The sequence below is a fragment of the Xiphophorus maculatus genome, chromosome 3, assembly GCF_002775205.1.
Source record: "Xiphophorus maculatus strain JP 163 A chromosome 3, X_maculatus-5.0-male, whole genome shotgun sequence".
Lineage (NCBI taxonomy): Eukaryota > Metazoa > Chordata > Actinopteri > Cyprinodontiformes > Poeciliidae > Xiphophorus > Xiphophorus maculatus.
The window spans coordinates 30,597,953-30,612,747 of record NC_036445.1 but is presented as its reverse complement, the minus strand read 5'-3'; the positions used below and the strand labels follow the sequence as shown (position 1 = coordinate 30,612,747).

The 14,795-nt window shown below is 39.9% G+C and overlaps 1 protein-coding gene across 1 annotated transcript in view; it reads right to left on the bottom strand.

Annotated features, from left to right (window-relative positions):
* Positions 1-10,772: 10,772 nt before the first annotated feature.
* The window catches only part of LOC111608156 (ectonucleotide pyrophosphatase/phosphodiesterase family member 2-like), a 25,965-nt gene continuing 21,942 nt past the window's right edge, over positions 10,773-14,795 (bottom strand). The window contains exons 20-24 of the mRNA XM_023331331.1: positions 14,723-14,795; positions 14,421-14,498; positions 14,146-14,278; positions 12,091-12,244; positions 10,773-11,979 (exon numbers count right to left, since the gene is read on the bottom strand). The exon at positions 14,723-14,795 is cut by the window's right edge and continues 63 nt beyond it. Of these exons, the coding sequence (XP_023187099.1) occupies positions 11,809-11,979; positions 12,091-12,244; positions 14,146-14,278; positions 14,421-14,498; positions 14,723-14,795 (609 nt within the window). The 3' untranslated portion in view covers positions 10,773-11,808. The remainder of the gene's footprint in view (positions 11,980-12,090; positions 12,245-14,145; positions 14,279-14,420; positions 14,499-14,722) is intronic.

Below are 14,795 nucleotides of genomic sequence, written 5' to 3'. Positions count from 1 at the left end.
AGGAGGGCACTTAAATAGAACCGGAGGGAGGGGCCGGAGGAGCGGACCAGAATCCTATTGGTTTGGATGTGAAGGAGGGGCTCCTGGCTGAGCTGGAGGTTATGGGGGCAATGGGGTGCCAATGGGCCCCATCCTTGATTATACGCTTCTATGTAAAATGGTTCATGTCCCACTGATTTCACACTGTCAGAATTTTACATTTTTTACATTATAAGCCAGAACAACTCAGGGAACAGCAAACCTGCAAAGTGGAAGAAATCTGTTGAAAATGTGAAAGTGTGAGTTTGCGTTGAGCTCCACTGAGTCCAGAACCAGTAAAACAGTAAAGCAGCTGTCTGCAGGTCTGAGGGACAGTCTCTACCAAACAGCTCAGGCTGTCAAATATGATGGACAGCTTCTGGAAACCAGGCTCTCTGTTAAATTTAGGCCAGGCCCACAGTGTCCAAAGTGCGGCCTGCGGGCCGTTTGCGTCGCCAGTATCAAACAAATTTGTCCCACAAATTTGTTGGTTGGTGGTTGAAGCAGATGGAGACTTTTAAAATAATTATGTTTTGTTATCATTCTTACATTAATAGTTTTACTAGTTGTTTTTCATTTAAAAGTTTAGTTTTCTAATTTGTTAAACCGTGTGAAAGACAAAACTAGCTTTTTCCTTCACCTTGAACATGTTTTCTCCAGATGTTCTTTTATCTACCCGATAACTTGTTAGATTGTCTGTGTGGGATGTCAGTTTCTGTGTTCCTTCTTCCTTGTCCAGAATAGTCCATCTTCTTTTAATTTATTACCCCCCACATTCCATTTCACTCCTGCTTTGTTTTGCAATAAAAGACAAGTTCTGATGCAGAGTCAGAACGCATGGTAAACACCTTGGAGAAGTGGTTTGCTATGTCTTCTCCTTTTGCAAAAGACTTGATTGAAAACTAAAACTTTGTCTCTGGTTCTCTTTTTATGAAGGTTGAGAAAATACCTATCATCTTGGTGCCGTGACCCAGATCTCACCATACCCGTTCGTTGACAGACGAAGAACGACGCGCTGAAAACCGTGCACAGCCAGAGTTAACAGGACTTGGAAACAAAGTCCCAGGAAGTAACTTCTTCGCTGGGCCAGAGCCCTATGTCCGACTATGTCTGCCAAGGGCGGATTGACGAGATCCGACTGGACAAGATGAACCGACAGAAACGTGAGTTAAAAAAGCGCTATTAATTGGTTTAAAGTCCCTAAAATTATGGGAAACAAATAGGTATTTTTACTCTTTTTTCACCTTTAGTAGAAAGAAAGTAACTATCTAAAGGCAGATAGTAGGTATTTTTACTCTTTTTTTCACCTTTAGTAGAAAGAAAGTAACTATCTAAAGGCAGATAGTAGGTATTTTTACTCTTTTTTTCACCTTTAGTAGAAAGAAAGTAACTATCTAAAGGCAGATAGTACGTGTTTTTACTCTTTTTTTCACCTTTTGCTTTTTTCATCTTATATATTAGGTTTTCAGAATATAACACACATAAATCTGAGTATGAAGCACACACACACAGACACACACATATATATATATACGCATACACATATATACCTCGACTTACATCCACACACAGATTTGTAACAAAATCCTGTATGAAAGCAGAGTACTCTGATCAACCTAGTAACAAAAATAAATACGTACAATAACCAAAAATAAAAAATAAAAAAATTATAACACCAAGTCAGGAAAATTATCCAAAGAACTGATTACTTTGCATTGAGTACAATTTACTCTTAAGGATGGTAATACCTGTCCGTAAGGACATAAGTGGCATACTAAGAAACGGAGCGAGTGTCGGGGTCGACCTTGGATCGAGAAAAATAGTCCAAAACCGGCTGCCAGATACTACAAAACTTATTAGAGATACCCACAACATCATATCGTAGCTTCTCCAAATGGAGAATCTCAGTAAAGTCGCTCAACCACAGTTTAAACTGTGGAACTTTGTCAGATTTCAAAAGACTCAATATTACTTTTTGGCTATTACCATTCCATACACCACCATCGTTTGCATAGAAATGCTGCAGTTCCTCAATGAATGAGAGTGTCCAAACAATGTCTGTGGGCAAGGAACCAACGAGCATCCATAAACCTTAGAAAACAAGTTGAAAATCTAATGAAAGAGCTTGGGGCATGTCCAGAACAAATGAGACAGGGAGCCATCCACTGACTTACATTTATCACATTTTGAAGAAGTCGAAGGAAATATTCTGTGCAGTTTAATTTTAGAATAGTGGAGTCTATGAAACACCTTGAACTGAATTAACTGGTGTCTTACATTGATAGAGCACGTCCGAATCCTCCCAGACCTCACTCCCTGCAAACCCGACTCCTCCTACCATGCAGCCCTCAAGGAGTCTGTGGTAAAGTTAATTCGCTCTGCAAAGACGTCAACAAAACTCGTGATTAACTTTTTCGCTCCTGGAGAGCCCAGCAGAATTTTGCATAATTTATTTTCTTCCGGGAGAGATATGAAATTCGGAATATTGGTTTGAACATAGTTTCTAGGAGTAGTGGCACTGACTGCTCAGGATGTGATACGAAAACCACAACATCATCAGCATACAATGAAATGTGATGGTCAATGTATCCCAGTAGAATCGCTTTGATTAATGGATGTTTTCTAATACTAATGGTGAGGGGCTCCATAGCGACCGCGAAAAGCAAGGGGCTAAGGGGGCAACCCTGACGGATTCCCCGGTGTAGCGGAAAGGGCTCTGACTTGTCCTGGTTTGTAAGGACAGAGGCAGATGGATGAGGATACATTGTTTTAATCCAAGACACAAATTTATCACCAAACCCAAACTCCTCACATACAGTCAGGATGTAGGGCCACTCCAGTTGGTCAAATGCCTTTTCAGCATCAAGGCAAAGAGCCGCTCCCTTAAACCTACTGTCATATTTATGATACATAATGTTCATTAACCGTCTAATATTTAAAAATGAGAACCTACTAGGAACAAAGCCCGTTTGGTCCAGGTGTACAATAGAGGAAATATGTTTATTTAGTCTATTTGCCAGTACTTTAGCGAAGATTTTAATGTCAGAATTCAATAATGAAATAGGGCGGTATGATGAAAGCTCCGTCTCCTCCCTGCCTTCTTTACTCATTAAAGTTATATTGGTTTTATACATGGTAGGGTGAAATTTACCTGAATCAAAAGAATGAGTAAACATCCTCTGAAGGAGAGGAGCAATCCTCTTGGCATATCTTTTATAGAGTTCAGTACCAAAACCATCAGGCCCTGGGGCTTTGGCCTTGGGGAATGCTTTAATTACATCAAGGATCTCTTTCACAGTGATGTCTGCATTAAGAGCCTCACGAGCGCCTTCACTCATCTTAGGGAGATTTTGATCTTTGAGCCAGTTTGAGATATTTCCTTTTGCCTTAGACATGTATAGTCATTCACAATATTCTTTAATTATGAATAAAGGAATCATTTATACCTTTTGGATCAGTTATAATTTTTCCTGCCCTGGACTTAATTTTATGTATTGCCCTGTTAGCCTGCAAGCCCCGCAGTTGACGGGCCAATAATCTATGGGGCTTGTTATCACAAAGTCGGAGGGTCATTAGAGGACTTGTAGTTAGATTCTAAGCATGCTAATTCAGTCTCAATTCCTGCGAGGCGTTCTCACCTTTTGTTTTTCAGAAACTCTTCGAAGGAAATAATATGGCCTCTGATCACAACTTTAAAAGTTTTCCATAAAGTAGAATCTGTAACATCTTTTGTATCGTTAGAAATTTTATCATCTAGGAATTTACAAAATGTCTCTTCTAATAGCAAGGATTGGTTTAAGCGCCAGGAATACTGTTGTCTCTAATGGTTAAGGTCGAGAGTCAGCAAGACTGGAGAGTGGTCCGAGATTGAAAGTATATGAAGAATTATTCCTAAATATTTTTCTTATGATACTTGCTCAATAGGGACCCCATTGATCTGAATATTCAAGGACTGTAACGACGTAACTATCTAAACAGTAGATAGTGGGTATTTTTACTCTCTTTTTCAATTTAAATAAAGAAAGTAACTATCTAAAGGCAAATAGTAGGTATTTTTACTCTTTTTCACCTTTAATAGAAAGAAAGTAACTATCTAAAGGTAGTGGGTATTTTTATTCTTTTTTTCACCTTTAATGGAAAGAAAGTAACTATCTAAAGGCAGATAGTGGGTATTTTTACTCTTTTTTCACCTTAAAGTGAAGAATGTAACTATCTAAAGACAGATAGTGGGTATTTTTACTCTTTTTTTACCTTTAATAGAAAGAAAGTAACTATCTAAAGGCAGATAGTGGGTATTTTTACTCTTTTTTTACCTTTAATAGAAAGAAAGTAACTATCTAAAGACAGATAGTGGGTATTTTTACTCTTTTTTTACCTTTAATAGAAAGAAAGTAACTATCTAAAGGCAGATAGTGGGTATTTTTACTCTTTTTTTACCTTTAATAGAAAGAAAGTAACTATCTAAAGACAGATAGTGGGTATTTTTACTCTTTTTTCACCTTAAAGTGAAGAAAGTAACTATCTAAAGACATATAGTAGGTATTTTTTACTCTTTTTTCAACTTTAATAGAAAGAAAGTAACTAAAACTCTCATCACACAGCGGACAGATCTGCAGCTGCAAGCCGCTGTGCTGTGGGCTCCCCAAGAGCTGTGTTCACCTGGAGACCCTCGTAAGAACTCCGCGAAGGTATTTCCATATAAAATAATAAAGAGAAGCGATTAGTTCCGAAGAGGGGTTGAACGACATGGAACCGTTACTTCAGAAAAGAGTCTCTGTAACATCAAACTAGCTCTGTAGCGCTCACAGAACTGTAGCTGCAGCGCTTTGGTGTTCCGCCATTTTGTTTGTAGCCTTTGACCTTAAAAACCGCTTAAAAACAAACTAAACAAAAAAGGAAAAAAAAAATCAGAAAACTTACACTTACAAAGACGACATAATTTGAAACATCAGTCTTAAATTGTTATTATTACTCAGATAAACTAGAATAAAAACAGGAACACCTTAACTACTCCATGTGGGCTGAGCCTGTCTAAGAAGAGAAAATAGGCGTATTTCGCATTTCCAATTTCCATTGGCTGTTGGGAGGCAGGAAATACGGCCGCCATCTCGAAGCGGTAGTCCTACGCTTTTAGCTCAAAATAGATAGTACAATTAATCTGCATTATGCAACAGTAGCTGCTTTATATGCAAATGTCTGTAAAACCTTGTCAATATGCCACTGATGTCAAAAAAACACAATTTGTATATGTGATGTTTCCATTAAATAAGAAACGGAATTAATATCACATTGAAATGAGTTTGTTCAGTGATAAGTCATTAAAAAATATGCTTTGTGATCATCCTCCAACTACTTCCTGTTGTCTTCTTCGTGGTTTCCACCAGCGACAACATCCTGTTGTTGATCATGTGACTGGTGTGATGTGAAAAATGTGTTTCCATTGCAGTTTTGCAAAATAAAGCAATTTCTGTACGGTAAAATAAAAACATCATAGTGCCAAAACTATCAAAAAACAATGGTGTGGTTCCATTAAGTGAATTTATTTTTGAAATGTTAAATTGCACAATTATGGTAAATGGAAACGCAGCTACAAACGAGGTAAACGTTTTAGATTAATCACATGCGTTAGCACACAAAAAGGACACAAAGACTCGCCCCATATTTGCTCCTAAAAATAACAATAAAATAAAACAAAAATATATTGATGATGTTGACGCCAGTGATGCTGCGGTGAAATACAACGATGGTGCATTTCAGGATTCAGCGAACTCGAGACAGAACTCTCAGTTTTTTGCTCACCGCTCACAGTCAGAGCTTCTGATTTGCCCGTTGACATGCAACTTGAAATCATTGATTTTTAGTGTGATGTGGAATTGAAGGACAAATTAGCATCAGTTGGCTTGGACACATTTTACAAGTGTCTCCTACCAGGCTGTCCTAAATTGCACTGGCTGCAAATATGTCCATGTTTGGGACTACCTGCCTTTGTGAGCAAATTTTGTCACTAATGAATATAAATAAAACAAAGCTGCGCTCAAAGCTCACACATAAGCACTTTAATGACTCTCTGAAATTGGCTGCTGCTCAGGACATGATGCCTGATATTGATGTACTTGTCCAGGATAAAAGATGCCAAATTTCAGGGGCAAAAACTGAGTAAAACTAAATCCTATGGAATGTTACTGACAACGTTGCACTATTAAAAAAATACAGCTTTGAATATTTGCTGAATTAATTGTGTTAAAGTTAGTGCTAGTCAGTAACAGATTTGCAACAAAGAGTTTTGTTGAGTAAAATATTTCTCATGCATGCAATACATGTTATGTATGCACGTCTTTCTATATGTATACATTTTATGCAAGTTTGGAGGGGGATGCATTTTCTGGCTAAGGAAATTATTTGCCTGCCAACATCTGCTTGCCCTATATATTTTCCCCAAATATTGTCCTATTGATATGAAACTCATACCAGCAGCTCATGGAACAAGTGTGATTATGTAGGGTTATTTCAATCTTAACTCTTTATTTCTTCAAGATAAGACGGGGATGCATTTTTTGGCAACGCTAATTATTAGCTTGCTGATATATACATGGCCTGTCTACTTCCCACAAATATAATCTTATTGATATGAAACTCATACCAGTAGTTTGTAGAATAGGTGTGATTATGCAGAAAGGCTTACTATGTGTCTGAGTTAGCAGGGATGCTTATTTTGGCACAGCAAATTATTAGCCTGCCGACATTTGCAAGCCCTGTTTTTCATCTCAAAATGTGTCAATACAGATATGAAAGTCATACCAGTAACTTAGTGGTAACAGGACTGTAATCTTGTATATCTAAAGTGGTTTATTGCCTCGTAGTAAACGCACCATAATGGTGCGTTCACACCAAACACGCTATTATCAGAGCGTACATCAGAAAACATCGGCTACAGCTGACGTGTCTGACGCGCCTCCATATAAACTGTGAATGTAAACCAGATGCGCAAAACGATAGGTGTAGAGCAAAACATCAAGTGCCTGAATTCTAATGGTGCGTTCACACCAAACACGTTACTTGCATCAAAAACGCCTCCGATGCTTCAAGTTCAAATCGTGTGCACTTTGAATGCAGACGCTTGATGCCAAATGCTTGACATTTGGTGCGTCTGGTGTACATTGAAAGACTGTGTGGAGGCGCGTCGAGGGCACGTCAGCTCTAGCCGTTGTTTTCAGTTGGACGCTCTTGACACGTCAAACGCTCCAAACGATTCAAAACGCGCAACGGCCTTCGACGAGCCTCCACATAGACTTTGACTGTTAACCAGACGCGCCTGACGCTCAAAACGCATTTGGTGTGAACGCAGCAAAGTGGACACGCGTCGAACTTGAAGCTTTGGGCACGTTTTGACGTAACGCGTTTGGTGTGAACGCACCATTAGACAACCCCAAACCTTGACATTACCAGAACACAAAACTACTCCTAACCTCAGTCTAAACTGTGGATTGCTGGAATCAACAGACGATTAGATCATTCGCACACCTGATATAAACTTATTGCATCTTTGATGGTGCTGTTTTCATTATACCCTATGCATGTATAACATAGGACCTGACCAGACAACAGGTCAGGTCTGCATGTTTACTATTAACAATTTTCACCCCACTGTTGCCAACTCAGTGACTTTCTTGCCACATTTAGCGACATTTCAAACAAACAAAATAAATTGGTATCGGCCAAAATCAAAATTGGCAGGTCAGGCTCTTTAAAGATCGGTAACCGCCATTTTTTTTAGAAACATTACATTACAAAGACATATCAAAACAAACCTTTATCTTGGCTTTTTTCTATTTTTCCTCTTTTCTTTCTCCCTGAAAGATAAGTCATTTTTAGAGACATTGTTTTGCTAACTTATCTTCTACCAGAGTTTTGGACATTTTGATGAACATTGCATATTACACGGCAGCTCATATTACCAGCGAAGCTTGCATGACCTACCACTGCCACCATGGGGTCACCAAGAGCATGTTTTTTTCTTTTTGTCCATAAAATAATGATTTCTACATACATTATCAAATATACAGTATTATTGTAAAAACAAATCACTTCATGATGAAATTGTGTGTTTTTGTTATTATAATGACATTGAAATCGTTCCTAAGAAGAAAAGAAAAATCAGCTCTACTGAGGGGGCCCCTTGGTGGCCCTGGGGCCATAAGCGGGTGCTTCGTTTGCTTATGCCTTGGGCCGCCCTGGGAGCAAGTCCACAAGCGACCTGGTAGATACATTGAAAGCATAGAGAGCTGCATCTCGTGCATTTGTGTTGAGTTTTTTGCTAGAATAGCGCTGGTCACTTTTGATTGTTCTTGCGTGGGACGTTCAATGCGCGCATGGAGTTTAATACACGCTCGTGGGAAATTAAAATGGTGCTTTTCTCGGCTTTTGTCATGAATTTGACCCCATGTCATCAAACCTTTACACAGGTGTGTCACAGACAATTCACACTTAATTCTTTCACCTTATTAACATTAAGCACAAGTGGGCAGAGTACCCAAAAATTTCACTCAATTAAAAGTATCACTAATTCAACATATTTTTATTCAAGTAAAAGTAAAAAGTAGCCATCCAAGAAACTACTCAAATAAGAGTAAAAATGTATTTGGTAAACAAGTCTTCTCAAGTACTGAGTAGTGTTGAGAATAAATAATTCTGTGTTTTCCTTCTTTCTTTGTTAGCTAGTTGCTAAGCTAAAGCTAAAAGAAATGTCATATTAGGAAACACCCTCAAGGAGAAGATTATATAATACTAGGAGCTAAGGAACAAACTCTTTGGGGCGTAACTAGAGGCTAACAAAGGAGATCACAACCCCTTCTGGGGGGCCATTTTGACTTGCTACCTCGTAAAGGTGGCATGTGAAATGGACCAGCTATATTGTGGTATTAATAAATGGAATTGGCTGCACAGTGGCGCAGTTGGTAGCACTGTTGCCTTGCAGCAAGAAAGTCCTGGGTTCGATTCCCAGCCCGGGGTCTTTCTGCATGGAGTTTGAATGTTCTCCCTGTGCATGTGTGGGTTCTCTCCGGGTACTCCGGCTTCCTCCCACAGTCCAAAAACATGACTGTCAAGTTAATTGGTCTCTCTAAATTCTCCCTAGGTGTGAGTGTGTGTGTGCATGGTTGTTTGTCCTGTATGTCTCTGTGTTGCCCTGCGACAGACTGGCCACCTGTCCAGGGTGAACCCCGCCTCTCGCCCGGAACGTAGCTGGAGATAGGCAGCAGCAACCCTCCCGACCCCATTAGGGACAAAGGGTGAACAGAAAATGGATGGACGGATGGGTTAATGGAATTCATTAATTCAACTCACTGACTCTTCTGTAACCTCAGCATGGAGAATGGTTAATTCTCCACAGAAGTTCATCAATCATTTAATATTTAAACATCAACAGATGGACCAAAATATAAAGTTAAAGGCAAATTTTGGTATTTTAAGGAACAAAATGACAGTAATTCCATATAAAACATATGAAACTTTTGTCAAAAACTGTGGGTGTATATCTTAGTCTTAGTCTGGTGAATTTTACTCTAATGAAAAACAAAATACAATGGTATAAGGAGAAACATCAGAAACCAGGCTGTATAAATCTGGTACCATAAAATTGCACAAAAAATCCATGAGGGACGATGGAGTTCCAGAGCGAAATTCCGTGAAAGAGGTGTACGGAGCCTTGTGACGGAAGCCCGTTGAAAGGCTGTTAACATTGTTTTAAACTGCGTGATTGTGAGCGTGAGTGGGAATAAAAATACCAATAGGTATTTTGTTCCATATAGCACACTATGAGAGTAACTGGTAAACCTTTTATGGATGCAAAAGCAAGAACCCCACACTTGATGACCTCGTGTTTCTGTGTTTAATATGATGTAAAGCACTTTGAAATGCCTTGCTGTTGAAATGTGCTATACAAATTTTATTTTTTGTTGATTGATTGATGCATACCTGGCTTTTTACCAAACCGCCTTCTTAGTTACTGTAATTTAGCAACCAGTTGCTTATGGTAGTAGTCTTATGACTGTTGAATTGTGGTCCCTAAAGTCTCATGACTGTCTGAACTTATGCTTTATATTATGTCTTTATTTTTATGTTACTTGTGGACTTTGTGTGGAAAAGGTTTCTCTACTTGCCACTCTTCAGATGATCTGCCAGAGCTGGTTTTTGCAGCTGCAAGAGATGCAGATAAAGAAGTCAACTTCTCTCAAAGTGACTGAGTGAGAAGTTAGTTCTCAGAATTTGTCTCCTAAACACTTTTGCACTTCTTCTCAAAGAGAGTCTTGTAAATGTGTATGACAGGACTCATTCTGTTTTTGTTCTCATTGCGTACAAGATCATTTAATAAACCTGAATAAGTTCTTTTCAACTTAACGGCGCTTGGATAATTTTGTTTTTCCACCACCTACTTGCCCTCTCATCATGGTCATGATCATCCAGGTTCGCTTAATGAAAAACACTCAGTCAAATGAAGCAACCATAGGAAAAGAAGACCTTTCTTGTCTTTGGGCTTGAGCGATGGCTGTGCTGATCTACAGCCCAGTAGATCAACAGGTCGTTAGAGACCCAGACCACACCGTACGGTACCAAAACCCACAACACATTCAAAGTAACTAAAAGCCCCTTCATTCTGAAGTTCAGGTCGGGCTTCAACAAGTCATCTTCACCATGTTTAGATATTTGAATTCACGGGGCGGAAAACGTACAGACAAATAGATCGAACTCACAGATGGTGATTTTGATCAAACTTTTATTATAATCAACAAATTTAATTGTGCACAAATCAAAGTCACAACACACACCCACACACACATTCAAGCCACATTTACAGTCCGATATGTTATATTTGTCTCACACACACACACGCAACCTCACAAACACAGATACATCATTACCGTTAAATTGCATTTAAAAGCAACGACTTTTTTATGAAGGGTGGCATACAGATCAGGTTTATTCAATAATCCCCAGCCAGAGTGATTCCATATCGGCCTGTTGATTATTTTCTAAGCCTGATGAAGTGGTACAACTGCAACTCATCTCACAGCTTCTAAGGGGACTTCATTGTGCTAAGGTTTGAGTGTGTGTGTCTACTTGGCGACCTGCAGGGGGAGTACACAGACCCCTGGAGACAGGCTCCCCCTGCAGGAACTAAGCAGGTATTGAGAATGGATGATTAACACAAATTCCACATGATTTTCATTAAGCTAATTAGAATATTCATGTACTGTGCAACAACATTTCTGAAAGAAACCAAAATATGTGTGACTGTATAGTCACCTGGAGCTGCTGCAGAGAAGATTCTTTGGACTCCAGCTTTAGCTGATGGGATACAGGGGCAACAAAGTGCAGAGGCAGCAGCCTTTAAACCATCTTTGGATGGTTGAGGCGTAACATAACGCCTGCTCAGGAATCACATAAGTGCAAAAATATGATTATTATACCTTTCATTCTGGGATGCTTTGAGTGTAATTTGTAGCTTAAAAGAAAAAGTGCAAACAAACTGATTTTTTAGTGCAGCGTGTTTATACTAAGGTGCCAAGAGGATGTAAAATTGTGTCTCTGCAACTCTAGAAAGTCCTTCAGGGAACCGAAAGGCTACATGATCTTCTGGGTCCTCAAAAGGAAGGTGAGATGAGGGATGATTCAAGACCTTTGCACAGTTTTGGAAGAGTTCAGTGGTGTTCTAGCCGTACATACTGTAGACAGACAGAGATGGAAGCATGTGCCACATTCCTCCGCCACAACTGCAGAAAAGGTCAGCAGAGGTCAGATCTCTCTCTCATACGTGTGCATGAATGTTTTAAAGGAAAGGATCTCGGCGTAGCTCCGGCTGGTTCTCCGGAACAGGTCCAGGCCTGTGAGCAGCTCCACATCTCTGATCCGGGCCGTGTGCATCTTCATCAGGTCCTCCACCCAGCGGGACTCATCCTCAGAGCTCTGTTGGGTTGGGGTCACACACAGAAAGTCATGTCCGCTGCTCTCAGAAACAGCCGTGTGGACAGGTAGGACCAGAACTTGAAAGGTACATGCGATGTGATTGGGTCTTACGTTGCAGGTCTCGTCGTTGTTGGGTCGGTGTGGCAGGATGAAAGTGGCGCTTCTCAGTGCACCGTTGCATAAGTGTGCAGTCTGTGTGGCGTCCAGGCAGCTGGTCATCACCACGAAGTAATGAGTCGGAATGGGGACGACTCCACTCACATGGCTGGAAAAGATTTCACTTTTTAGTCAGGAGTCTGCTGACTAAAAGACTCAGCAATTCTTTCTAAAAATTATGAGAGTCTGACATGAACAGCTTATGAAGAACAAAGTCCAAATAAAAATGGTCTTTTTTCAATGGCTGAAGGTTTTTCTTGGTTTCCCTTCCTTTTGGTTGAACTTACATTCAGTCTCTTCCTTCTTTCTGACTGTGGCAAAATATTGTTATGATGATTAATGTGGACAAGTGGAGGTAAAAGTGAGACCTAAAAGCCTATCTACACAAGAAAAAATTAAAAGTTGATTTCTTAGTTTCTGAGAGAAGCACCACTGAGTGCTAGTTAGTGACGCTTCCTCCACCCAACCAAGACAGACGGATGGTTAAAAACTGATGGTTTGCAGAATAGTTTTCTCAGCACCACTCACTTATCAGTTGGAGTAAACTTCTAAAAAGACTTTGTCCACTTTCCTGTTCTACTGCTGCAAACCTGCCTGTTCAGCCCAGCGAATTCCACCTTTGGTCAGCCACAGTCTCTGATTGAGAGATATGGAAGGTAACCTGTCTTTATACCAGCGTTCCTCAATTCCGGTCCTCAGGCCCCCCTGCCCTGCATGTTTTAGGTGTTTCCCTTCTGCTATACACCTGGATTGAATCTATGGGTGATCAACAGGTTTCTGCAGCAGTTGATGGTCATACAATCATTTGAATCAGCTGCTCTGGAATAGAGGCACATCTAAAACATGCAGAGCAGGGGGGGCTGAGGACTGGAATTGAGAAGCACTCCTTTATACCAACCCACCAATCAATTGACTGCAAACATGCCTATCTGGCCGGCCCCAATGGAACCACAGCTCTCAGGACTCCGCTCCGGCTGGGGGCCCTCAAGGCGAATGTAAAGGCACCCAATCCCGGTTTGGAACCAATCAGGCCGGGGCCTGCAGTTCATCGAGTCTAGTTAGACTCAGAAGGGCCGCATGACTTCACACCTCCACCGAAGATGACAGAGTCTTGCCGTCTTTGAGCCGACCCAGAGGACCAGTTCTCTGTCCGGCAGGCCACAAAAACCGACACATTTGGATATTTCCAAACATTTTAATATTTGGACATATCCAAATGTTTCCTTTGCAAACATTTTTATATGTCCGTAATTAGTTAAAGGTGGACATGTGGGAATCCTAGGATCCAGTGGAGTTAGATTAGGATTAAAGTTAAGATGTAGCTTTTAACCTTGGGTTTCTGAGGGTCCAGTAAGCCCCAAATAACCATTAGAGATTTGTCCATTGTTGGAAAAAAATTCTGAATGTTCATTTATTATTTCAGAAATGTTCCCTATATTTTTAATAGCAGAGGTCAAGTTGTTTATTTTTTCTGTCTATTTACTTAACCTTCATTTAACCAGGAAAACCTAATTGTGATTTTAAAAAAATCTCATTTACAAGACTGTCCTGATTCTTTGTTAGTCCTTATATTTGTTTCTTTTGTTCCCTATATTTATAATTAGTAGAGGCTAGTAAATATCAATTTCACTGACTAATGTTGAACTTTCATTTGATTATTGGATTCTCACAATTTTCTCATAATCTGTAGCTCATAGATCATTACAACAGCTTCATAAAAATATAAATCCTAATCTTGAAAAAAAATGTACACTTTAGATTTATTTCAACTACAGGATAGTTTGAGTATAAAACTGATGTATTGCTTTATATCAACCTGGTTTAAAACCTCGCAGCCAGAAAGCATTAAAGAAACTCATTAGAAACAAAGTTTAGGGAAATAAGAGATGACTGAAGACTTTTGCACAGATATGAACTATTCAGACAATTCACATGAATGAATGAATGAATGAATGAATGAATGAATGAATGAATGAATGAATGAATGAATGAATGAATGAATTCTCCTACTCTCTGATTGTCTCAGCCGAGTCTCTGACTCCATCATAATTGTAGTCAAAGATGGGTCCAACAAGAATGTTCACTCCGTTCCTCTCAGTGGCGTATTTCTTCACCAGAGCTTTCTGAAAAAAAGTCCAGATTCCTGAGTGGGAGTGGGAGTGTGGGCAGAGAGAAGGACGTGGCAGACGTGGGAGTGAATGGTGGAAATGATTATTAAAAACATTGTTAAAACGTCTGAACCTAAAATGAGGAATGCATCAGGATTTCATGAAGTGAGAACTTACTCTTAAATGCAGGATACATGGGCACGGTATTGGTGATGAGGATAGCATCTTCTTTTCTCTCCAGGTTTGAGGAAAGCTCTGTGAACACACACAAGATATTCCAACTGATCCCACTGATGATTTTCTGTCGAAATCACAATTATTCATGACTTTAAATCCTAATAAGACCAAGTGAAGTGAGTGGCTGCAATGTGACTAACTATGGAATTGTCTCTCAGGGGTTATGATTACTTTAGCAGTGTGTGGTGGTGTCCACTGAGGTTGAGTGTGTTTTTGGAAGCCTGCAGTGGATATTCACTTACGCGGCGGGTACAGGAAGGCATATGTGACATGTTTCTCTGCTCTGTAGTCGGAACACGACTGGCTGAAGGGCGG